The 25,550-nt window shown below is 43.7% G+C and overlaps 1 protein-coding gene across 3 annotated transcripts; it reads left to right on the top strand.

The window, feature by feature from the left end:
• The first annotated feature begins 11,447 nt into the window (after positions 1-11,447).
• UBTF (upstream binding transcription factor) lies at positions 11,448-25,331 on the top strand. Of its 3 annotated transcripts, none has more exons than XM_075277168.1 (20): positions 11,448-11,640; positions 17,139-17,238; positions 17,336-17,511; positions 18,024-18,107; positions 18,229-18,384; positions 18,516-18,580; positions 18,664-18,784; positions 18,867-18,977; positions 20,440-20,573; positions 20,895-21,036; positions 21,147-21,188; positions 21,274-21,381; positions 21,498-21,629; positions 21,717-21,827; positions 22,313-22,401; positions 22,631-22,820; positions 23,003-23,050; positions 23,143-23,211; positions 23,338-23,487; positions 23,577-25,331. In XM_075277168.1, the coding sequence occupies exons 2-20, from the start codon at positions 17,178-17,180 to the stop codon at positions 23,673-23,675; spliced, it is 2,088 nt and encodes a 695-aa protein (XP_075133269.1). In that variant the 5' UTR covers positions 11,448-11,640; positions 17,139-17,177; the 3' UTR covers positions 23,676-25,331. The 3 variants fall into 3 exon arrangements, with proteins under 3 accessions (XP_075133269.1, XP_075133268.1, XP_075133270.1); XM_075277167.1 differs by lacking the exon at positions 11,448-11,640 and adding an exon at positions 11,718-11,915; XM_075277169.1 differs by lacking the exon at positions 11,448-11,640 and adding an exon at positions 15,692-15,884.
• Positions 25,332-25,550: the final 219 nt, after the last annotated feature.

Genomic DNA, 25,550 nt, shown 5'->3' with positions numbered 1-25,550 from the left:
TATCGATGTACCCAGTGCTCTTTATGACCAGCCAAAATGCTCTCAAAAACCCAGTGGCAGTCATAATGCCCCCCCCCTCCACCAACAGGCCCAATGCCTATTTTGCCACACAATGCCCTATTTCACCCACAATGCTCTCCATGCCAGTCTTTTCTCACCCAATGCTCTAAATGTCAATCGTAATGCCTCCATAACAAGAACAGTTCCCTCGTGCAAAATGCATTCATGACAAACCACAATTCCAACAACAGTTCATATGCATGCCACAATTTCGTATGACAGTTACAATATTGCAGGACATCCACAATGCCTTCAGTGACTATAAGTCTACCACAATTCCTTCTTGACCTGAAAGCAAACCATAATTTCCTATTAAACCTACAATATCCGCAATACCCACCTCTAGGACCCCATGTCAACAACTTAGCCTCCTTGCCACTTACAATGTACGTATGTCAAGCGTATGTCAGGCACAATATCATATATGCCAGTTACAATGCCCCTAAAACATTCTCTATGCTACAATATACCCATGCCACCCTAATAGCCTATAAGACAATCACATTGTTATTAATCCCAACATGCCACCTACAACACCTCAAGGCTATAATGACTATATGTCCCTATCACAATTCCCCACACCAGCCATATTACACCAGCCATACTCTTCACCATACCACTCATATTACTACATTTCCATAAACAGTTCATATGTAAACTACAATGCCTCTATGATAGCTACAATGATGTTTGACATCCAAAATGCCTTTATGCCTTGTATGCCAACCCTAATTTCCCATTACAGTTTGTATGACCTTAATGCCTACCATATTCACTCTATGATGACAACACTACCCCCATCCCTATCACAATGCACTCACTGTCTCATATATCAATGACAGTACTTCCATGTCAGTCAGCACCTCAATGACAGCCACAGAGTAACTGGAATGTCCTCAATGTTCCTATGCCAGTAATAATAACTCCATCTCAGCCATGTCTCGCCATTTTACTTAATGGCAGTTCGCGGGTGAGCCTGCGCAGTAGCGCTTCGGAGGGAAGCACTACTACGCAGGCGCGGGATTTGAAGAGAAGAAGTCGAAAGAAGACACGGAACCAGAGGGCGTCACTACAAGAAGACAGAAGAGGGAGGCATGCCCGAAGCTGACGTCACATCGTGCATCCCCGCCCATGGTGCATGTTCGGTAAGTTTTGCATATATGTTTTTATGCTTTTATTTAAAAACGGGACTGGGAGTTAATATAACATTTACAGTGCATTTAAAGGCTATTCACACATATGTGGGGCTCTATTAGCATAATTTTGCTGATAGAGCCCCTTTAAGAAAGTAGAAATCCTTTTTGATTACTACATTGAAGGCTGAAACTGATGATATGATTGCTGGGGAAGGGCAGGGGCTAGAGAAACAATTCCCAGTGTAGTGGCACCCATTAAAGGGTGCAAATAGTTCCAGTTGCTAGACGAGGTGAAATGTCCTTTTTAAGCTATGGCCCTTTCTGGCATAACATACCCATTTCCCTGTTAAACCATGGCTCTTCTCAGGTGGGGAGGAAAAAGTGTCTAAAACAAATAATAAATGTGTCGTATAATGTGTTGGTTGGGTTTATTAGGTTTTTGCCACAAATTAAGCCAGAATTTTGACACATTTCACTTAGTAAATCTACCCCAGTTTTTTTTTATGTGAAATATATGTAACCTAATCATGTCTCTACATTACATACATTAGCAAGATGTGTGTGCACAACAACCTAAAAAATTAATCTACTGTGGCTTCATACGTCATATGTGCATACACATAGATACAGTATAATATAACCAGTTCTGAACATATGTACAATATATTGATTATTATCATTACATGGTGACCGTATAGTGGTACATATCAGCTCTACACAAGGCTCTGCAGACGATTTAGGTGAATACGGGGTAGTAACATTCAGTGACTTACCAGTGACCTCTCTGACTAGTTGTTCACATTTCCTGCCTCTTTCATCTGGACCGCCATGACCACATCTTCCAGTCTCTGTAAAGTTTGCAGCACACACATTTTAAGCTCCTCACTTTTCCAGGCACCTGACCCACATTGTCCTTACCTGCACACCCATCCTAATGCTACCCCCAATTATAAACTATAATACCCCATAATGAATAATATGCCCAAGTGCATCTTTAAATTAATAACTTCCCTGTGTACCCCCTGTAAATACTGCCCCTTATTAGTAATGCTCCAGACATTTCCTAATTAAAAGATAAACAAACTGTAAAAAAAATTAGTAGGGTTCCAATACCCGGAACCCCCAGGATCAGCTGTTTGAAGGAACTGTGATACTTGTGTAAGTGCCGTGACCGCTTCTCTGTTTACATAGTGTTATTCATTTCATAGTGGCCATGTCATGTAACTACAGCCTCGTCCTATACATGTCTATGTGACAAGACTGTAATTACATCACACGGTCACTATAAACAGACAGCGTGTGATATAAACAGGTGCCATAGCCCCTCATACAGCTGAGCAGTGGGGAGTCACTGATCTCTTATTGATGATTTATTCTGAGGATAGATCATAAATAAAAATGAGTTGGAAAATTCCTTTACGCCGGGGCCCCACATGGAGCAAAAAAGCGCTGCAGGGAAAACTGCGGCAGTGACACATCGCATTTCTTCCCGTAGCCCTTTGAACAGAAAGTCTTCAGATTTCCTCTGCGGACTTTCTGCTTCAATTATATCAAAACTGACGGCGTTTCCATAGGTATGCTGCGATTTCCAAACCCGCAACTGTGTGTAAATTACCACAAAATGGGGATGGGGCCCAATGTAGCGAAAACAATACGGGAAAAAAACCTGGCATTTTACAGTTCTAACAAATCCTATCCACACATTATGGAAAAATACTTGCAGCAGACACACTGCGACTTGCAAAACCTTTGCGATTTTGGAAATCGCATCATGCCAATTATACCTACAAAAAACTGGTGGTTTCCCTATAGGTATAATGGAAACAGAAAGTCTGCAGAGGAAACCTCTTCTGACCTTCTGTGAAAAGCGTGGAGGGAAAAACCACAATGCGTTACTGCCGCGGTTTTTCCTGCAGCGCTTTTTTTGCTGTGGCCTGCTACTTGGGGCCTTAGTCTTAATAAAGCCCAAGTGTCACCTTAATTAAATTAATTGCCCGTTCATACTATGCCCCTGATTCTCCATGACATAAATACTGCACCCCCTTATATAAAGGACCACCCCCTTATGTTCATAATGCCTCCTAATATAAACAATGCCCCCCTTATGAGCCCTAATATAAATAACCTCCCCCCTTGTACTCATAATGCCTCCTAATAACCCTTATATAAATGAACCCCCTTATGTTCATATTTCCCCCTCCTAACCACCCCTTATACTATTAATATACTCACAACTAAAACAAACTGCGCATTATACCAAGACGAGATTACTCCTCTAACCCCAGGGCAAAAAGCAAGCAGTGAGGAAGGTTTCAGAAAATCCGTCAGAAGAGCCTGTGTCTGAGCTCCAGTGGTGTGTTAACAGAGTCTCAGCCACTAAAATCACTAGGGCTGTGGGGTGTCAGACCCCCACCAATCTGATATTGATGACCTATTCTACGGAAAGCCCATGAAGAATTTTTTCTGGATTGCATGTAAACAGACGCCAGGTGGATCTCTGGATCACTGGGACAGGTGAATATGCATCGGTTTTACTTTTATGCTGTTTGCAGGTTTTTAAGAAACTGAACTATCCATTTTGGACCCCCTAAGACTCAGGTGCTAATGAACCCCTCAAGTTGCGCTTCAGGTCAAAAGTCACTTCTCCTATGCAACTCTACGAGAACCTGGATGTAATGTTCTCAAAGACTTACATAGACTTGCATGATTTCTTGTTTCTTTGTGAATAGGTAGGTCAGTCTACAGATCACATGACCAGCCAGGGGACCCTTTCTGAGGCTGAATACAGTGAGTTATATGCCAGGTTAGTGAACTCACACATCCTGTACTAAATTAGAAATAATATTCTCCTGAGTCGTGCGTAAGTTATCAATGTATTATACTGAGGGATTTCTCAGTATTATTCTTCTTTTACCAGAGTTGAAGCCAAACTTTTTTTTCCTCAGAGTAGGGTTCGGTTCACTGCTTTTACTCTATATCTGAATACATAAAAGTGGATTTTGGCGCTGTCCTGAAAACCGCAAACTATGCCCCAGTTGCATCCATCTAGCTATGCCCCTGCTTTTACAAGGAATTTACTAGTAACAATAGCAGAGCACACAAATCCACAAGTAGCTATGATGTCAAGTTTGTATGAAATCATTTGAGGGCTGAAAGAAATGGTTTATGGAGCAGGGATTCTATGACTACAGGTTACCCATTTTTGCAAGTAACACCTTTTCACTGGCTCTTAAATTGGTTTTCTAGACATTTGGTATTGATGACCTTCCCTAAGAATAAGTCATCAATATCAAATATTAGGGTGATTTAGCGAGACCCTGGCACTGGGACTATATTGGAAGAAGACAGCTCTGTACACTGTATAATTGTAGTTCCATGTTACAACATCTCAACTCCTTTTCACTCGAGTAGAATCTGGGCTGCACAGTGTAGGGAGCTTTCTGCTTCTAGCTACATAGATAGCATAGCAATGAAAATAAGGCTGCAATCAACCTTGAATAGGATTTATACCTACTCTCAGTCCCAACCAAGACTGGGCAGAATGAATATTAATTTAAGGCCGGGGGCCCCACATAGCGTAAACTCTGTGGATTGGCCGTGGTGAAAACACTACAGTCCCTGGAAAGTGCAGCGGAAATGCTGAGATTTCCAAAACCATTGTGGTGTAATTGAAACAGAAATTCAGCAGGAGAAACCTATCCAGACTTTCTTAGAAAAGCGTTGCAGGAAAAAATGCAAAGCATTGCAGTCGCTGTTTTTACTGCAACACTATATGCTGTGGCCCGCCATGTGGGGCATTAGCCTAAAGGGGTTTTCTAATCACAATTTCAGTTGCCGGGACCACACAGTGGCTCATTAGTTAGCACTGCAGCCTTGCAGTGCTGGAGTCCTGGTGTTCAAATCCCACCAAGGGCAAAAAAACATGTGCAAGGAGTTTGTATGTTCTTCCCGTGTTTGCTTGGATTTCCATCCCATATTCCAAAGACATACTGATAGGGAAAAATGTACATTGTGAGCTCTGTGTGGGGCTCACTATCTACATAAAAAAAATTTTTAAAAAAGGATTTCCGTTGCCCTCTTATCTCCTCTCCCTCCACTTCCTGATTTTCAGCTCATTCTAGCAAGGATTATAGAGCCAGCATCTGCCGTGTATGGAGAAGTCTCATCTCCATACACCTGCGCATGAATAATCATGTACGTTATCTGAGTTTGTGTCAAGGGGCCATTCATTCTGATGGCCTACTATGCAACTAAATGCAAATATTACCTTCCTACCATTCATTAATTCATAAAACTGCACTCTTTTTTTCAGTCTTAGTCTGTTACCTAGCCCTGCCCATTTCTGTCCCGTAGCTTAAACAAAATAATAAAATAGATTTTAACAAATATACGTCTGGAGGAGCGCAGTTCATCTACTACTCATACCCCATCTGGATTTGGACCCGGTCCTTTCTACATTTCTATCCCGTGGCCCTCTCAGTAGCCTGCAGAACCACTCTTGCATTAAATTAGGGCCCCCTTAACTCTGTTTAGAAGATGATTGGTGATAATAAGTAGATGAGGCCAAGGAGGAAGGATGGTGATTGGCGTGCCTCTGTGCGGAGATGTCATCTTAGCCACCCAATACATCAATATATGGGTAGTTTGTCAGATATTCTGCCTACTTTATTATAAAGGAACAAAGGCTGTATGTAGTGCAGTGAGTGTACTGCGCCATGCACCACTCTTGCAGGAGTTAGGGGTCTAGGGGCGCACTAACCTCTTTGGGTCAGGGTACCACCAGGGGACTCACCTGTCCATCCGTGGGCCAGTTCAAGTCTTTGTACTAGCACAGTAGATGAGATTTTACAAAATTGCATCCACATACTCAAATTACAGGGTTCCAACTCATGCCATGTCAATTTATGATGTGCATTTACCTTGTGGTTTTCAACCTTTTTAACAAACATAAGCACCATCTCTTCATTCAGAGTCACAGGTCAGCATCACCCCCCAACTCACTGAGAGGTATCCACATTTGGAGCCGGCTTCTTTATTAATATCCATTTGCCGATTGCTCCACCGCGGTGAATGCACAGTAATGTCTCTGTGCTCGGCGTGTCATCCTCTAAAGTACAGTACTAGTCCCTCTACTCGCTGAATATGGCAACAGTATTGCACTGCATACTCTTTGTTTTCTCTGGCATCATGGGTTCTGGTTTTACAGGATCTGTGATGATTTATACACCTGTCAAGTTTATACTTTATTTACTTCACTCATTTTTCTGAGGATTGCGCAAGGGCGGTAGCATTGAAAGAAGCCAAGCTGGAATAGCAGGGAATTTCCTGTCTGTGCCACGATTTAAATTTTTAGGGCCCTTTTAAACAAATTATTCTTCTGCCTTAGTGTAGGCGGCACACAGACCTATTAACGTGAATTGAGTCATTCACACATCCGTTCTTTTTAGGAGCAATGTAAAAAAAAAATCAAGGTGTGCACTGATTTTTTTCTACTTTCAAATCTATGGATGCAAATCTATGGATCCATGAAAAAAATCCAACAGCAAACAGATGTCACCCATGTGCTGTCCATATTGCATTCACATTCACAGATTCATTGCTAGGAGATGTTGAGAAATAAAGAAGACAGCAGCTATTTTATTTTTGTATCTGACAGTGGCACATGGATCAGACTCAGATCAAAATGGAAATACACCGGGATGTACAACGTCCATTTTTTTAATAGCCAGCAAAAAAAATCTTTTGTGTGAAAGCAGCCTTATTCTCATGACACAGTTGTTAAGAATAGGGCCAGAGCCTCCGCAACGCTATGAGGAGGTTGCCGACCCTCTCTTTCCTGCGCTCCTGAGTCCCCTGCTTCCAGGTCTCAGGAGGCAGGCCGGAATCTCCGCAGCGATGTTGTGCAGGAGTTGCTGGTCTCCTCTTCAGCCAGACAGGGGACTTCTGGTTTTCAGGCTAGCGGTAGGCCGAAGCCTTTTGTCAGGGTCTGGGGTTGCTAGGTGGGGTGGCATAGACACACAAGTCCACTTTATTTAGTCCAAAACAAAGGTAGAGTTTATTTTCACTCAAAAAGACAGGGCAGCAACAAAAGGAAACAATACAAAAATAAATCCCTGCCCGGCTAGGCTCTAACTAAACATAGACTAGGTTACCTCACCTAGAATAACAGAAATCAAAAGCCAGTTGAGTCATTCAGGACACAGCTCCAAAAATATGACCTCTCTCTCTTTCCCTCTCCAGCCAAGCTCTGCCCCCATTCTGCTGCTGGAGCTGACTTCTTAAGCTCCCTTAATGAGCAGACTCTCTGCAGCTGAGTTGCTGCCGGAACATCCCCAAAGTGTGGACTGGAGGGGGTGGAATGACAGGTCTCACTACCAACCTACCTGCCATTCCTAAAAATCCTGCCCAGTACTGAGCATTTACCAAACTGCTCAGCAGACGAAAGTTGTCTGCTGAGAACAAACATTCCTTCTGGAGTTTTCTCATCTCACCCACCTGTGAAGGATCTCGCCTGGCCAAAGCCACTTTGACCCAGCCTCTAACTCTTTGACAGTCTCCTACAGAGTCAGCTTGTCTGCTAAAAGGTGATAGCAAGGCTCTCAGTCCACTGATCCCAGACACCCCCTGTTAAGAATAACAAAGTTAGCACAATCATGACAATGCCCAGGTTGAGACAAAGGGATGAGCCAAGCTACCTCCAGGGATGAATTAGGCTTGGACAATTGGACACTATCTCTGGAATCTTGCTAATCAGGTCTAGTAAATTAACAGGGTAAAAGGGAAATATATCTGAGAAGGCAGTGAAACAAAACCCATAACTCTGGGCCATTCATCACACCACCTTAATAGTCTGGGTGAGATGTACACCCCCTCCATTACCTGACCAGCCATCGGCTTACACTTTATAAGGATGGCTTCAGACCGCTGCTGGCTATTCAGTGTTCCTTATGTCCTGATAGTAAGCGTTTCTCCTGTTCTTATTACCTGTACTCTGACCCCTTGCCTTGACATCTGACTCTGCCTTTTGCCTCCTGATTTATATACTGTGACTGCTCCTGTTTATGACCCTGGCTTGCCTTTAGACCCCTGCTTCATGAACACTGTTTTTGTACTGCTCTACCGCTCCTGTTACCAACTCGGCCTGCCTGACCTTCCCTTTGGATTTCCCACTGTACTGCGCTGCCCTCATGTTCACGACCTGGACCGTTTGACTACGCTTGACTCTCTGCTACCACCTGCCGCTGCCTTCTGGTTCCTTGGCACTGTACTGCTTCCAGAAATATCTGCTGGTAAGAGTCTCGGTGTCTGGTTCTACTGTGATTTGTGGTGCTCTGTGTGTTTGACGTTTCCTGACCCGTAACGCTCTGCCCATCAGTACCACCAAGTCCATCCCCACCATCTAGGGCTCTGGTGAACACCACTGTGGGGTTGGAGTTGGTGTGGTGCAGGGGGTGTTGGGACACACACCACCGTGTTAACCATTTTGATCAATGTATCTAGTGCTGGTTCTCACTCAGAACTGCATCTCCTACTTAACAACAGTAAGGCTAGTTTTACACTTGTCACTTTGCCAATCCGTATAAGAAAATAACAGATTGGTGAAAACACGGATGCAAAGGGTTACAGAGCACATTCCATGGTCTTTTTTGACAGATAAGTCAATGGGTGTCCATCAAAAAAACTGTCTGTTTTTAACAAATTTGTTTTTTTCACCCTTTTTCATTCTGTGCAGAGAATAAAGAAGGAAAGACAGAATGCAAAACTATCAAAATCTACCAGCGGATATTAATCTGGTTGTATTTTGTATAAACCTCAATGTTAAAAAAAATGGATTTGTATCCTTATTTTTTTCTCCATCCAAAAGAGCAGATACCCAAGGAAAATGGTACAAACGCACACCTGAGGATGGTTTTGAAAACCCATTGAATTCAATGTGTTTTCTAATGAATCCTTCCAAATCAGTTTTTGAGCATTTTTAGACGGTTACGAAAACTGATTTCATTGGGAGAGCCAATGCTGATGTGAATCCAGCCTAACTTGTTTTACTTGGTGGAATAATGTGAATGCCCTGCAGATGGCGCTGCACAAGTAGACTAGTGTGCTTTTGTATGGGCTGGACTTGTAGAGCAACAGATAGAACATTGGCTGCTAGAGATAGATGTTTGTATACAGTATACACTGGGTATGATCAGGGGGTGGAGAGCTGCAAGCGGAGGGGGGGGGAGAGCTATAAATTATGGGCTGACAGGAAAGACACATGAGCAGGATTATAGACACAGTATATACCTACAAAAACAAACATTTTCCTTATATACCTACAGAGATAGTATACATATGTTTATTGGATTATCCTTTACAATCCCACTGTCACAGACCAGAAAAGTGATGTATCTTCACTGGCATACTCCATACAGCACTAGGGGCTTAGCAATGCAAAAGCTGTAACTGGCATCTTGTTATGTGGCAGAGAAATCTTTGTGCCACCACAGGTACCAGGGTTACCTCTGCACCCCTATAGTTGATACCAGTGCATGGATTGTATTCGCTATTAAATTTTGGGAAGAGTAAGAGTCACCCACAACAATTGTAGGAGGATTCTGAAAGTGGTTACTAGATGCAGATGATGCCTCTTATCACATGGAAAACGTTATGATCAGACCTAAACGTAAGCTTCGCCCTGCTAGGGCATGTTGGCAGGAACTAGGTTCCTTTGCCTGGTCTGGAGTGTGGTGATGCCCTACAGATGGCCAGGGTGGCACTTTTACTGTTAGGATTATTAGAGTTGTGGCTGGCACTGCTGTTAGGGGCAACTGTTTGGTTGTTATATCCTGGCACTGATGCTGACACGAATATTGGAATATTGAAGTAGACACTTATGGGAGAACTATAGCTGCCACTTTGGGACTGACACTGATACCAGGGCACTGATATTGGCACACAGAAGGGACAATAGTAGGCACATAACAGCGCACTGAAGCTAATACCTTTATGGGGACACTGTTTCTGCTACTGACGTTGAGACATTGAAGCTGACACTGTTAGGGGAGATTTGATGGAACTTATGTCCTGGCACTGATGCTGACACTCTGATGAGTGAAATAAATTTGGGACTCTGAAGTTGACACTGTTATGAGAACACAATAGCTGGCACTGAAGAAGACAGTTATACGGGCTGGCACTGGTTCAACAGCACTTTGGTTTGCTCAGACATTGGGGCACTGAAGTTGGCAAATAGTGGCACACTAAAGCAAATAGTGCAAGTGGGGACTGCGACTGATTCAGCCATTGAAGCTGATGCATGTAATAGGCTACTGAGGGTGACACTGATATACACTTATACTATAACACTTATTGGGGTGCTGTGGTTGAGCCATTGAAGCTGATGCATGTAATAGGCTACTGAGGGTGACACTGATATACACAGCACTGTTATGGGGGCGCTATGACTGCAACTGATTCATCCATTGAAGCTGATGCATGTAATAGGCTACTGAGGGTGACTGATATACACAGCACTGTTACAGGCACTTTGGCTGCTACTGATTGAGACATTAAAGCTGATGTTTTATTAGGATGCGGAGACTGACACTGATATTTGACACAACACTTATTGGGGTGCTGATCTGTGGCTGGTATTGAGTAAGATAATAAAGTTTTATTAGGATTCTGAGGCTGACACTGACATTTGACACAGCAATGTCATAGGGGTAATTAAGAGTCATGGTCTGCACCCGGTACTATAGTAGGGAAGGGGGTGCAGTGCAGGCTGATGTGGGTGGCAGGGGCACAGAATCATCACTGTCGTTACAGCGCCCTCATCTGTCATCGTCTCCTCCCGTCACCGCCTCTCTGACGCTTCCAGTAGTAAAGGTGGAGCCGAGACCGAGCAGAAGGAATAAGAAGCAACCGGAGCCGGCGGCTGATAGTGCCCGCCATGACATAATAAACCAGTTTACCCCCGGTGCTGTGTATGATCCCCGGCTCCGCGCCCCGTGTCTGCCCCTGTCATGGAGCCGGGTGTGCGCCCAGGTTCCGCGCCCCGTCTTATGTGTGCAGTGATTCGGGTCCCCAGCTGGACATGCAGCCGGGTGTTGTGGATGTGATGCCCGGCTCCATGCCCAGTGTGTGCCCCGTCCTGTGTGTGCAGTGATCCGGGGTCTCCCTCTATACATGGCGGCTGCCTGGATGGATGGATGACTGTGAGGCGGGCGGTGAGAGGGAGGGAGGGAGCTGGGCAGCAGCTGGAGCCTGTGACGGGGCGAGGACGGAGGGCGCCCGACTGATTGGAAGGCAGTGCAGGCACGGAGAGCAGTGGAGGCGGGGGAAGTGCGAGCTCTCTGCGGGGACTGAGACGAGTCCACGCCCGGGGCCAGCGCTGCAGATCTGGCCGTCATTCAAACGCCGCTCCTCGGTATTCGAACAGGAGGACTCGCATAGCGCACAGGTGAGAACCGGACACCCCCCTCCTCGGAGCCTGCGGGGCCCCCCTGCCGGGCAGTGTGAGGGAGACGCGGCTGCAGCGTGAGGAGGAGGCGGCTCCCCGCTCTCTGTCTGCCCGCTCCTGCTGCAGCGACGCTGGGCGGGGAGAAGGAGCAGGCAGCGCCCCCCCTCCCCCGGAGCTCTCGCCATTACCCAGGGGCTGCTGCAGCTGCTTTGTCTCCGAGAGTCGGACGCTGAGATCCGGCTGCACCTTTTGTCCTTGTAGGAAGATAGGAGCGGGTAAGTGTTGGGGGCGACACCGGCATTCGGATACTGGGAACCGGTGAGAGCTGAACGGATGAACCGGAGGACACAACGAGCTCATGGGGTTCTCCGCACATGGCGGGGTGGGGTGACCGCTGCTGGGAGCCGCGAAGCTGTGATCATCGAGGTCACCTCCAGGGACCGGGCGTAGCCGCCTGCTCGTACCCGGGTCTCATGCACCTTTTCCGGGCACGCTTCCCGCCTTGCCCCGGTCCCGATCACACGCTGAATTTTTGCGTGGATCGGGCGATTTGCGTAATTATATCGCTTAAGGGAAACATATTACTTTTTTTTTTTTATTTTTTTTCTATAATTTTCGAACGGTTTTCTGAGTGGGAGTAGCGGGGACCGGATTGTCTATAGTAGTGCGGCTGGGTAGGGCTGATCGGTCGCCGCAGAGCTCGGCTGTGGTCGGGCACAGTCGGCGGCTCCCCTCCTCCTCCTGCAGCTGCTGCCCCGGGAGCCTCTTGTTTTTCTCGGCCAGCCTGCTAGTTCCGCGCTGGGTCTGGTGAGGTCGCTCTCCTCCGAGTGTCTGGCGGCTCCTCCTCCTCCCTGCGGCCGGAAGGTGAGGCTAGCAGCTCGTGGAGAACAAGAAGGTCGGTGGAGCCGCAGCTCAGAGCCAGTAGCCGCGTTACCTAAGAACAGTCAGCAGCTCCAGGCGGGAGGAAGGGAGACCGGCACCACGTGGTCACACAGCCCGGGCTGCAGTGCAGGAGAGCTGGGGAGACGCGAGGGGGCGTCCAGTGCAGGGAACCGGAGGAGACACGTGGTGTGCTGCGGGAGACATTGTAGGCAGCAGGGTTACTGGTGAGTGCTGGGGAAGACCGGGAACAATGTTCTAGTGAACAGGCGCTGGTTTTGGGGTGACTGTCTAACGGGCTCCGGTGCTTTGAATCTATGGCCGGAGTGACTGCCGATGACTTGGAGCCACGTGGGGTAAGGTAGGACGATGCGGAGACGATGGGAAGTGTCCGCTGCTCAGGTACCGGGGATACATCCAGGACCCCGGGGTCATAATGCTGATCTCTACTGAGGCTGGAGGCCTCAATCAGGTCATCGGGCGACTGAGGGGACCGACAGTAACACGGTATACAGCAGCTCGATGCGGGTGGTCACGGGGAGACTTAGACGATCTGCGACGCACCGTACCCGGTCAGGAGACTGGAGATCCGCCCTGCACTGCTGTGTTCCGGATCCCGTCTCCTCCCGGTGCGGGGCGGGTACTAAGGCTAGAGAAGGCGGCGGCGGGGGCCCCCTGCAGGCGGAGGCTCACTGACCTCGGCCTGCCCTTGTACAGAGAGGGGGGTCCCCGGGAAATGTACGGCGACCGCACTGCATAGGACTGGAACAGGGGCACATTGCTATAGCTCACTGTATATTATACTGTAGCAGGAGCACTTATAGATCACTGTATAGTAACCTGGAGTAGGGGGGTACATACCTATAGCTCACTGTATAGTAACCTAGAGTAGGGGGGGCACATACATATAGATCACTGTATAGTAACCTGGAGTAGGGGGGTACATACCTATAGCTCACTGTATAGTAACCTAGAGTAGGGGGGGGCACATACATATAGCTCACTGTATAGTAACCTGGAGTAGGGGGGTACATACATATAGCTTACTGTATATTATGCTGGAGTAGGGGGCACATACATATAGCTCACTGTATATTATATTGGAGTAGGGGGCACATACATATAGATCACTGTATTATAGTGGAGCAGGGGGGAACATACATATAGCTCACGGTATATTATACTGGAGCAGGGGGCACTTATAGTTCACTGTATTATACGGGAGTAGGGGGGCACATACATATAGATCACTGTATTATACTGGAGTAGAGGTGCACATATATATATAGATCACTGTATATTATACTGGAGTAGGGGGCACATATATATAGATCACTGTATATTATATTGGAGTAGGGCGGCACATACATATAGATCACTATTATATTGGAGTAGGGGGCACATACATATGGCTCGCTTTATTATACTGGGGCGGGGGACACATACATATAGATCACTGTAGTAATAATAATATACTGGAGCAGGAGGCACATACATATAGATTACTGTATATTATACTGGAGTAGGGGGCACTTACATATAGATCACTGTATATTATACTGGAGCAGGAGGCACATACATATAGATCACTGTATATTATACTGGAGCAGGAGGCACATACATATAGATCACTGTATATTATACTGGAGTAGGGGGCACTTACATATAGATCACTGTATATTATACTGGAGCAGGAGGCACATACATATAGATCACTGTATATTATACTGGAGTAGGGGGCACTTACATATAGATCACTGTATATTATACTGGAGCAGGAGGCACATACATATAGATTACTGTATATTATACTGGAGTAGGGGGCACATACATATAGATCACTGTATATTATACTGGAGTAGGGGGCACTTACATATAGATCACTGTATATTATACTGGAGCAGGGGGCACATACATATAGATCACTGTATATTATACTGGAGTAGGGGGCACTTACATATAGATCACTGTATATTATACTGGAGTAGAGGTGCACACATATATATAGATCACTGTATATTTATACTAGGGCAGGGTGCACTGATAGCTCACTGTATATTATACTGGAGCAGGGGGCACATACATATAGATCACTATATTATACTGGAGTAGGGGGCACATACATATAGATCACTGTATATTATACTGGAGTAGGGGGCACATACATATAGATCACTGTAGTAATAATAATATACTGGAGTAGGGGGCACATACATATAGATCACTGTATATTATACTGGAGTAGGGGGCACATACATATAGATCACTGTATATTATACTGGAGTAGGGGGCACTTACATATAGATCACTGTATATTATACTGGAGCAGGGGGCACATACATATAGATCACTGTATATTGTACTGGAGTAGGGGGCACTTACATATAGATCACTGTATATTATACTGGAGTAGAGGTGCACACATATATATAGATCACTGTATATTTATACTAGGGCAGGGTGCACTGATAGCTCACTGTATATTATACTGGAGCAGGGGGCACATACATATAGATCACTATATTATACTGGAGTAGGGGGCACATACATATAGATCACTGTATATTATACTGGAGTAGGGGGCACATACATATAGATCACTGTAGTAATAATAATATACTGGAGTAGGGGGCACATACATATAGATCACTGTATATTATACTGGAGTAGGGGGCACATACATATAGATCACTGTATATTATACTGGAGTAGGGGGCACTTACATATAGATCACTGTATATTATACTGGAGCAAGGGGCACATACATATAGATCACTGTATATTATACTGGAGCAGGGGGCACATACATATAGATCACTGTATATTATACTGGAGTAGGGGGCACATACATATAGATCACTGTATATTATACTGGAGTAGGGGGCACATACATATAGATCACTGTATATTATACTGGAGTAGGGGGCACATACATATAGATCACTGTATACTATTCTGGAGCAGGGGGCACATACATATAGATCACTATTATATCGGAGTAGGGGGCATATACATATAGATCACTGTATACTATTCTGGAGCAGGGGGCACATACATATAGATCACTATTATATCGGAGTAGGGGGCATATACATATGGCTCGGTTTATTATACAGGGGCGGGGGGCGCACACTTAGAGTGGGAGGTGAGGCTAGCAGCGCGTGGATCAGTCGCAGCTCAGAGCCAGTAGCCGCGTTACCTAAGAACAGTCAGCAGCTCCAGGCGGGAGGAAGGGAGACCGGCACCACGTGGTCACACAGCCCGGGCTGCAGTGCAGGAGAGCTGGAGAGAGGGGGCGTCCAGTGCAGGGAAACGGAGGAGACACGTGGTGTGCTGCGGGGACATTGTGGGCAGCAGGGTTACTGGTGAGTGGCGAGGAAGACTGATGACATTATTCCGATGGAACAGGCGCTAGTTTGGGGATGGTTTTCTAACAGGCTCCGCTGTATTGGATCTATGGCCGGAGTGATTGCCGATGACTTCCAGCCACGTGGTGTAAAGTAACTTATCTATTAGGAAAAACATCCTGTAGCGCCACCTAGTGTGGATAGCGTCTTATTATTCCATATTCAATGTTGGGACATATACTTAGAGCTGACTTTGTATTTTGCTGGAACATAGGGGCACATATACACAGCTCAGTGTGTATCACACTTAGATTACACCCACTGTATACAATATAGATACCAGACACAGTAAGGTAAATGCATGTGCGCCCAGCTTTCAGCAGACCCCTGCCTAGTATATAGGGATCCAGGGCAATGTATATTATATAGATGCTTGGTCTGTGGGAGCAAGGGGCACATACCTATATATATATATATATATATATATATATATATATATATATATATCCTCGAATCGCTTCTAGTCACTTAAATGTGGACAGTTGATAAACTTTTCTTTTTTTTCTTTTTTTTTTTTTTGCAATACTTGCCATGCAAGTCCATTCACTCATATGAGTGAATGAATAACCGGATGGCTCAGGAATCCTTCATTATACATCGGGTGTCATGGCCAATATTGCCGTATAGGCCTAGTCTAAAGGCCTGATATCAAAAGTTTAGCTTTGTGGTTTGGTCTTGGTAACTGGATATAAAACAACTCTTGACGGAAAGTTATATAAATGTCTGCGCACGACTTGTAGCTTTCCACTGATTGTCCACCATACAATGCCAGATAGGTCTGGTTTTCTGATTTATCTTTTTTTAATACCTTTGTTCCCAGAAAGATAAGAGGCGCCAGAGTATTGTAGCCTTATTGTCATGGGTGTGAATACCTGGGCTTATAACTGTTCGCCACGTTGTCTGATGTGCACCTATTGTAGGGCATGTTTTCTGTTCTCCAACAAGCTGGCACAGCAGGGGGTATGAGGTTTCCTTGTAGAATATTAAGCTTATCTTTCTGTATTGGTTGAAAATTTAATACTATAAATAGTACCTAAGAATCCACCTACACACTATAATACATAGCAACACATACCCTTATTGTACCTGTATAGGGAGCTGCACCTCAGGGGTAGGGGTATAACGGGCTCCATATTACTTATGTTCTTAATGGAAGATAGCATCATGATATGCCTTTATTTCCCTTCTAACTTGGAAACTGCCATCTTACAGAGTCTCCTGGCCTGGTGATAAGGATTTGCCTCCTAGATAATGAACGGATCAGCTGGCGACGAACAAATCAACACCAGTATGACTGCCCCAAGTGATCAAGGTAAGAAGAGGGGGCTTTGGCTATGACCTTCAGCTCTTCTTTCAGGAAGACTTTTTCTTTCCAACCTCATACCATTCTTTGTCTCAATTTCTTGCAGATCAATGGTCTCAGGATGACATGCTCACTCTCCTGGAAACCATGAAGTCCATCCTGCCTAGTCAGGACAGCTCTAAGTTCAAAACCACGGAGTCTCATCTGGACTGGAACAAGCTGGCTTTCAAGAGTTATACCGGACCCATGTGTCGTCAAAAATGGACCGAGATATCAAATGAGGTAAGATGTACAGCTGATGTAATTCATAGTCTACACTTGCCATACTATGGCTAATGCCAATTGGCATGTAATCTGAAATTTATAACAACATGGAGATTACTAGTATCCTGGATTATGATGGACCCATATTTGGAACCGTTTAGAATCTTAAAGTTGTTATGCTATTAGATGCCACCGAGAGACGATTATATTTCACTATAGAGTAAATTTGACACAGCACTCCAGCAGAGGGCAGCCTTGTACTCTCTACATGACCTTGCGTGATACCAGTGATGTGGCCAAAAAAATAGTTTGACACGGTGGTGAAACCATGCTATTATCAAGAAAATGGCCAAAATAAAGTAGATAATGAAAATAAAACGCAACATTTATTATGAGAATTAAATCCTAGACATATATCCATCTTGGCCATTTTCTTGACATTATTACTTTTCTAGTGGAGTCTACTTGTTATGATGGACGATACGCTCTGCAGTTGACTACCCAACGTTGCTAACTCTGTATCTCTTTAGGTCAGGAAGTTTCGCACTCTCACAGAAATTATCCTAGATGCAGAAGAACATGTGAAGAATCCATATAAAGGAAAGAAATTGAAGGTCCGTAATGGTATAGGTCATCAAACTCTGGACTGATGTTGATTTGTCCAAATGCCATGTGACATGGCTCTTGTAGTCATATTAACCAGCTTGTTGTCCTTCCTTTAATATCACTTTACAGAAACATCCAGAATTTCCCAAGAAGCCCCTCACACCATATTTTCGCTTCTTCATGGAGAAGAGGGCCAAATACGCTAAGTTGCATCCGGAGATGAGCAATCTTGATCTTACCAAGATCCTGTCCAAAAAGTATAAAGAATTACCAGACAAAAAGAAGGTATTTTGAGGTTCCTAAATGGGGGCAGTTGAGTGGACAGGGTAGATAAACCTCACAGAACTGAGAGGAAAAACAATAATATATGGTTTCTCTGTGGTTTGACCTAAATGTCTATCCTATTCCCTTTCCAGACAAAATATATCCTGGATTTCCAAAAGGAAAAACAGGATTTTGAGAGGAACCTCGCAAAATTTAGGTGAGTTATGTGGACATATCTCCTAATAGTTAAAGATTTTTTTCCATCAATTGCTTGTATCTGATCCTCCCTAATGTTCACAGAGAGGAGCATCCAGACCTCATGCAGGCTACAAAGAAATCTGATGTCCCTGAAAAACCCAAGACTCCCCAACAGCTGTGGTACAATCATGAGAGAAAGGTCTACCTTAAAATTAAGCCTGATGTAAGTACAAGAGCTTAAAGCATGTTTTCCATTTTTAGGGACATTAGTATGTTAGATAGTTACACTACTGCTGTCTTTCCAGGCCAGTACAAAAGACGTGAAGGACGCCCTGGGAAAACAGTGGTCGCAACTCTCAGATAAGAAGCGTCTCAAGTGGATCCATAAAGCGCTGGAACATCGCAAGCAATATGAGGTGATGGGTCCCACACTCCTAGCATAGCTAATTCCTAATGTTCAGATGACTCTGAAAGGTATCTTGTAATAAATCAGGGGACTCCCAAATGCTCACATAATGCTACTGCCCCTCCACTATGGGTTCACATAATGCAATTCATTGAAGCTCTAGTTTCATATAGTATCATATAGTTATCATTTAGTATCACATAGTTTCATCTAGTATCATATATGTAAGGCTGAAGGGTCACATGGTGAGTATTTCAAAGTTTCACAGTAACGTCCAATATTCTAGCTTCAAGAATCAGGGTCAGGGAAAACTTGGCTGCTTCCTTCTAAAACAATATCGCACATACCCATGGCTTGTATGTGCCATTGCAGCTGAACTGACAAAACCAAAAATTGGAAAGTCCTATACCCATAGGCAAAAGGTAAGTATTAATAGAGTAAACTTTATTATTCACTAGTTTAAAAGAGGTAAATAATCCAAATAATTGCTCTTAAAATAAATATACTGTGCGCATATTAACTTCTCCCAATTTCCCATCTCTTGAGACAAAGCAGTTTTATTATATTTTGTTAATCACTACTTGTCTGGATGGTAATGGGATATAGTGCTCAAGCCCCACTTCACATCAATTGTCCCATAGACTTGGAGACTTTGTATAGCCTGTTTCAAAGACCAATATTCTCCAAAGCTACATCACACTTTCCTCCCTATCTGTTCCAATCTTAACTAGGGTGATTGTGGTAGACTGAGGCAATCTTATCTATGAGTAAACTAGCTCCAATCTCCCTGCTATCAGCATTAGGATCTCCCTCAAACAATAAGAGAGGTCCCTTCCAGTGTGCAGGAGATAGAAAACAAACAGGTTTCCAGGTTATACTATCTATAACCACCATTCATCAGAGGTGTGAATTAGCTTCATGTTCAAGCATTTAGAAGACCTATTTTGTTTGTTTCCCCCTTGGCACTAGCATTGTGAGACATACAGAGATAACTGGTTCTGATCAAGCACTGTCCTCATCAGGGCTCAGCACCTGAGTGCACTTTGCAGAGCTGACAGAAGGATCCATTAGTTGTCAGCCACAATGAAAATAATAGAGTTGAACAGGGCCTGATGTCACAAGCTTGACCACCTCTGCAGTCTAACAGCAATGGTGGTCTAAAACCTATGCAACAAGCTGTAATCACCGAGAAGACATAATCTGGCAAATGGGGCAAAATAGAGAAGGCAATGTATTGGATGAAATAATTCAGTTAGCTTAAGCTAAAACTTTAAATCTGATTCTGAAGATGCGAATATTCCCTTTAAAGTGAAAAGAACAATCTTTGGACAAGTGTGGTTAGGTTTTTTGGGGAGGGGGGGTGCCATGGTTTTCAACTCCCAAAGATGGATTCATATGGAAATAGAATGATGATAGTATTATATCCACGTTCCTCTTCTCTGTTTTCTAACATCTCATGTAACCCCCAACAGCACATAATGCGGGAGTATATACAGAAACATCCTGAAATGAACCTTTCTGAGGAGGGCATGACACGCTCCACCCTCACTAAAGCCGAGCGCCAGCTTAAAGACAAGTTTGATGGACGGCCAACCAAGCCACCCCCGTAAGTTGTGTCTCAGCTTATTTATTGGAGTGTCTGGAGGTGCCTTCAGATACGATGGCGTTTATGTAATAAGAAAAACTCTGCTACTTCCAGAAACCGTACTGCTATTGTCCACAGGCCTGGTCTCATATTGAAGGCCTAACACCTGAACTGCACCACCAAACATAGCCTATGTACAAGAGTGACGTTGTTTGTGGATAACTTAAATTATTTTGTAGATTATATTATTGGAATTTTGCCCAAAAATAGAAACTTTGCATATCGATTAAGTTAGTTGTGTCTGACTGTCGTCCCTAACTTATTGATGATTGTAACCCTCAGAAACAGCTACTCCATGTACTGTGCAGAACTAATGGCCAACATGAAGGATGTTCCCAGCACAGAGCGCATGGTCATTTGTAGTCAGCGGTGGAAGCTTCTCTCGCAAAAGGAAAAGGATGCTTACCACAAAAAATGCGAACAGGTACCAATCATGTTAGCTATGATCTATAGAAGCTGCTCTAGCCATCTCTAATCTCTGCAGCTATATTTATCTACTATGATATCCAACCTTTCTTAATATAATTTTTGCAGAAAAAGAAAGAATATGAAGTCGAGTTAATGCGTTTTCTTGAGGTGAGTCTTGTACTAGTGATGATAAATAATAGATAGGGCATGCCGGTGGAGCAAGCAGCTGATCTTCTTCATCTTACTTGTCTAGAGCCTCCCAGAAGAGGAACAGAAGAGGGTTCTCTCAGAAGAAAAGATGGTGGGCATGAACAAAAAAAGTAACCAGGCATCGAAGGGGACTGCACAGGATGCTTCTAAGGTGGGCTTATCTCTTACCTCTCCTCAGCACCTTTAGCTTGCTCTGGTTAGTTATCGCTACATGATCTTTTCACTCTTAACCTTTTCAATGAGTTACAAATATGACTTCCTTGGCAGGCAAAGAGCAAATCTAGCCAAGCAGAAAAGAAGAAGGCAGCAGATGAACGAGGAAAACTCCCAGAAACTCCAAAAACCGCTGAAGAAATCTGGCAACAAAGTGTGATTGGTGACTACCTTGCCCGGTTTAAGGTAAGGAGAGAAGCTGGTCAAAGTGTTTGTCTGGTTACTGTGATGGGCTGTTTGTTCTTACCATGTGGGCTTTACATTACTCTTTAGAATGACAGAGCTAAAGCTCTCAAGTGCATGGAATCCACATGGATGAACATGGAGAAGAAGGAAAAGATTATGTGGATTAAAAAAGCAGCAGAAGATCAGAAACGATACGAGGTAACTTAAAAAAAAACCAAACTCATATAGCCTGTAGATGATGAAAGATTGACTATACTAGACCCCTTCCTATAGATCTGCTTATGGTGGTAAAGTTTAGGGGAGTTGTAAAATATTGCTGCTATAGAGATTATATATGGTATTGCAGCTCTGCTCCATGCACTTTAATGGTCCACATAAAACCAGGTGTGGAGCCGTCTATAACCCTGGGCAACCCTTTAAATAGGATATCAATGTAAAGGAAAAAAAAAATTAAAAACCTCTTTAAGCCGGGTCCACACATTGCAGAAAATCTACTTTGTCAAATTTTGCTTTTTGGGGTTTTCTTTTCTTTTGTTTTTGTGACTGAACGAATAAATCTGCAAGAAATCTGTGTAGCTTTTCTGCACCGTGATCTCAGCCTCCAAGCTTGTGTGCTTTTATGCCAGCTGCTAGTTAGACTGCCATATCTGGATTATCTGTCAATGCTTTGCTTTCCTTTTCAGAGAGAGCTAAGTGACATGAGATCTCCAGCTCCTACAGCAGGTCCTTTAAAGAAGATGAAGTTCCAAGGAGAGCCTAAGAAAGCCCCAATGTAAGTGTGTAAGCCACAAGTTCTCAACCACAGATAAAAACTTCTGGTTCACTTTTTGCTGCTGCTCTACTCTGCCAAGTTTCCAGTATTGTGTGTTTGGTTAACCTGGTTGGGCCCAGAGCCACATCTGGTGTGACTACAGATGTCCACAAGCGTCCACTGTAGTCATGCAGTCACATGACTAAGTTTTCTTCTATGCTCATACATATTGTGGTTTTTTTATATCTAGGAATGGTTACCAGAAGTTCTCACAAGAGCTCCTCTCAAATGGAGAGCTAAATCATCTCCCACTAAAAGAACGCATGGTAGAGATTGGCAGCCGCTGGCAGCGGATTTCGCCCAGTCAGAAGGAATATTACAAGAAGCTGGCAGAAGATCAGCAGAGAGTCTACCGTATGCAACTTGAAACATGGATGAAGGTGAATTGCTAATATTACTAAAGATTTGTACTCTTGACTCTCTATGTTAGGACCACACCCTGTGATGCCATGTACTTGCATGATCAAGGGGTTCTCTTCCCCATCACCTCTGGATAGTGCTGGGTTGTTGCCTTTTTATGCACGTCTTCCTGGTTATAATTTTGTTCTCTTTTGCTTTCTAGGGTCTATCATCTCAGGACCGGGCTGCTTACAGAGAGCAGACATCAAATGTAAGTTTCACTTTATCATCTAGATAGGTTTTTCTTTTGGGTTGTGAATGGTTTGGCAATGATTAAGCGATTTCTTCATATTTGTCTTACAGAAGCGCAAGAGTACAACAAAACTCAAGGCTCCCAGTCCGAAATCCAAAGCAACAGCACAGAGCAAATCTGTAAGTGACCATTATTATACTGTCACTCTTAACTTAGGTCATGTAGACTTCAGGTAGATCTTTGGCCAAATGCTGGAAGAATTTATGACCAGTTTAACTTGAGCTGCTTTTCATCCTTTCTTCCAGGATGATGATGAGGATGACGATGATGATGATGACGATGACGACGATGATGATGAGGAGGAGGAAGATGATGACGAAGACAAAGAAGAGTCCTCTGATGGTGATTCCTCTGAATCTAGCAGTGAAGAAGACAGTGAAGAAGAAGGAGAAGAAGTAAGTTCAACCATGCATGATTGTTTGAAGACGTGCCTGTGTCCAACCAGCCCATTTATCTTCATGTCCCTTCCCTTGTACTCTTTCAGAATGAAGATGAGGAGGAGGATGATGAAGATGATAATGAATCAGGATCCAGTTCGTCGTCTTCGTCTTCGGCAGACTCTTCAGATTCTGACTCTAACTGAAGTCCAACTGCCAGCTGTGAAAATGGGTGATAACAATGCAGAGCTGACATTTTATGGGCGCCTGCCCCAAATATTTGACTCGATGCATTTTTTTTTTCTTTTTCTCTTTACAATTTATGAGGAAACTGACTTCACGGATACTCAAAGTTAAGGCAGCCATTTTATTCCCCAAAGCACTATTCATAAAGCTCCTGGGCGTTACGTTGATGGACTACTTTGTATTTGGTTAGGTCTACAAAAAGGCTGCCTTTTCTGTGCATGGGGTAATAACTTTTTCAGGGCTGTAATGGTCTCATAGGGCAACTTGTTAGCGAGTGACTCGTCACCATATATAGGCTATGCTGTACAGTCGGTATTAGTACCGTGAACCTTTTTATGGCCATGTTTTGACTTAGGGGGGAAAAACGCAGTGCTTTCCCAGACTGACGTTTTTTGTTTTTTTTTTCAGGTTTTTTTTTGTTGTTGTTGTTGTTAAACTCCCTGTTACACCATCTGCCCACTTGCTTTTCTGCTGTATGCAGCCTGTTTCGTCTTATACTGTATTGCCCCCATTACCTATACTGGTAAACACTGGGCTGTGTAATAGTTTATCCTCCTCCATTTAGATGTCTTAGGCCTGCAAGTGTAAATGGAGACCGAGGCCGATGTGCTTCCATGGTAACAGACTATAGACATTCTCTATGTATTCTGATCCTGCGTTCATACTCCTTTCCATCTGTCTCTGACTCCTTGATGACGTATATTTAGTAGATGACCGTGAAGTAGGCGGCAGATGTAGGGGCTAAGACTGCAGGATCGGACTACACAGGGCTTCTTGCCATGGAGACACAGCTCTGCATAGTGGCTTCAGATACAAAATGGTAGAACAATAATGAAGACTATTCACAAAGGTTCTTCATCTTGTTGTGAAGGTATACATGTCCTTAAATTTGTTTTAGGTTGTGACTCTTGAAATTCAATGGCGGCAATGCACACCTCAAGAGAGATGGGGGTGCATCCCAACCAACCGTTGCCTTTAGTCATCCAATCTGTCTCCGACTCTTCATCCTAGAACCCGTTTTTGGTTTATTATATGCTTCGGTTCACAGCAGGAAAGCAAGGGGTTATGAGATGCCAAATACATGCTGTAAAGTGCAACTGTTGTCTACAGGTTGTTTGGCCATTTTGATCCTAATAATTTTGAGGCATCATAAAACAAAATGGCTGCTTCGAAGTATGTTCGTGAAGACAAAGACATATTCCAACTTCATTCTCACACTTGGAATAGTAAATATGCTTTGTTTTTGTTTTTTTGTTTTTTTTTTTACATTTTTAATTCAGCTTATTTTAGTGTGTTGTTAACTTAGCCATTTTTTTTTTCTCCCTCCGTTTAAGTGGGAGTCTGTCTTATGAAACAAACAAAAAAAAAAGCCCTATGAGTAACTTTGTATTACTTTTTTTTTTTTTTTCTTCTTTTGCAAAAGTTTCTTTTTTGGGGGGGAAATGTAGATTCTTACTGTGTGCGGTAGACGCATGGTGAGAGGCAAAACGCTTAGTGCATTTTTAGCACTATAAAACAAAATAGGATGATGATGCGTTACACAAAAATAAAAAAAAGACATAAAACAAATTAAGACCTTTTTTCCTATATGGACAATGTTTAAACACAGATGCTTTTTGTAGGTTAAATTGAAAATAAGAAAAAAAATGTGTTTTGTAACAGATTCATTGGTTTAGTGTAGACAGTTTAAAAGAAATAATGTGCGTTCTCATTATTTTTGTTTTGTACAAAACGGGGAGGGGGGGGCAGTTTTCTGTTTACTCTGGAAAAAATAAAACTAAAATTTAGGGATTAGTGTGTTTGAATTCTTTTTATTTTTAATAAAATGTTCATGT

The sequence above is a fragment of the Leptodactylus fuscus genome, chromosome 6, assembly GCF_031893055.1.
Source record: "Leptodactylus fuscus isolate aLepFus1 chromosome 6, aLepFus1.hap2, whole genome shotgun sequence".
NCBI lineage: Eukaryota > Metazoa > Chordata > Amphibia > Anura > Leptodactylidae > Leptodactylus > Leptodactylus fuscus.
This window is presented reverse-complemented; position numbering and strand designations above follow the sequence as displayed.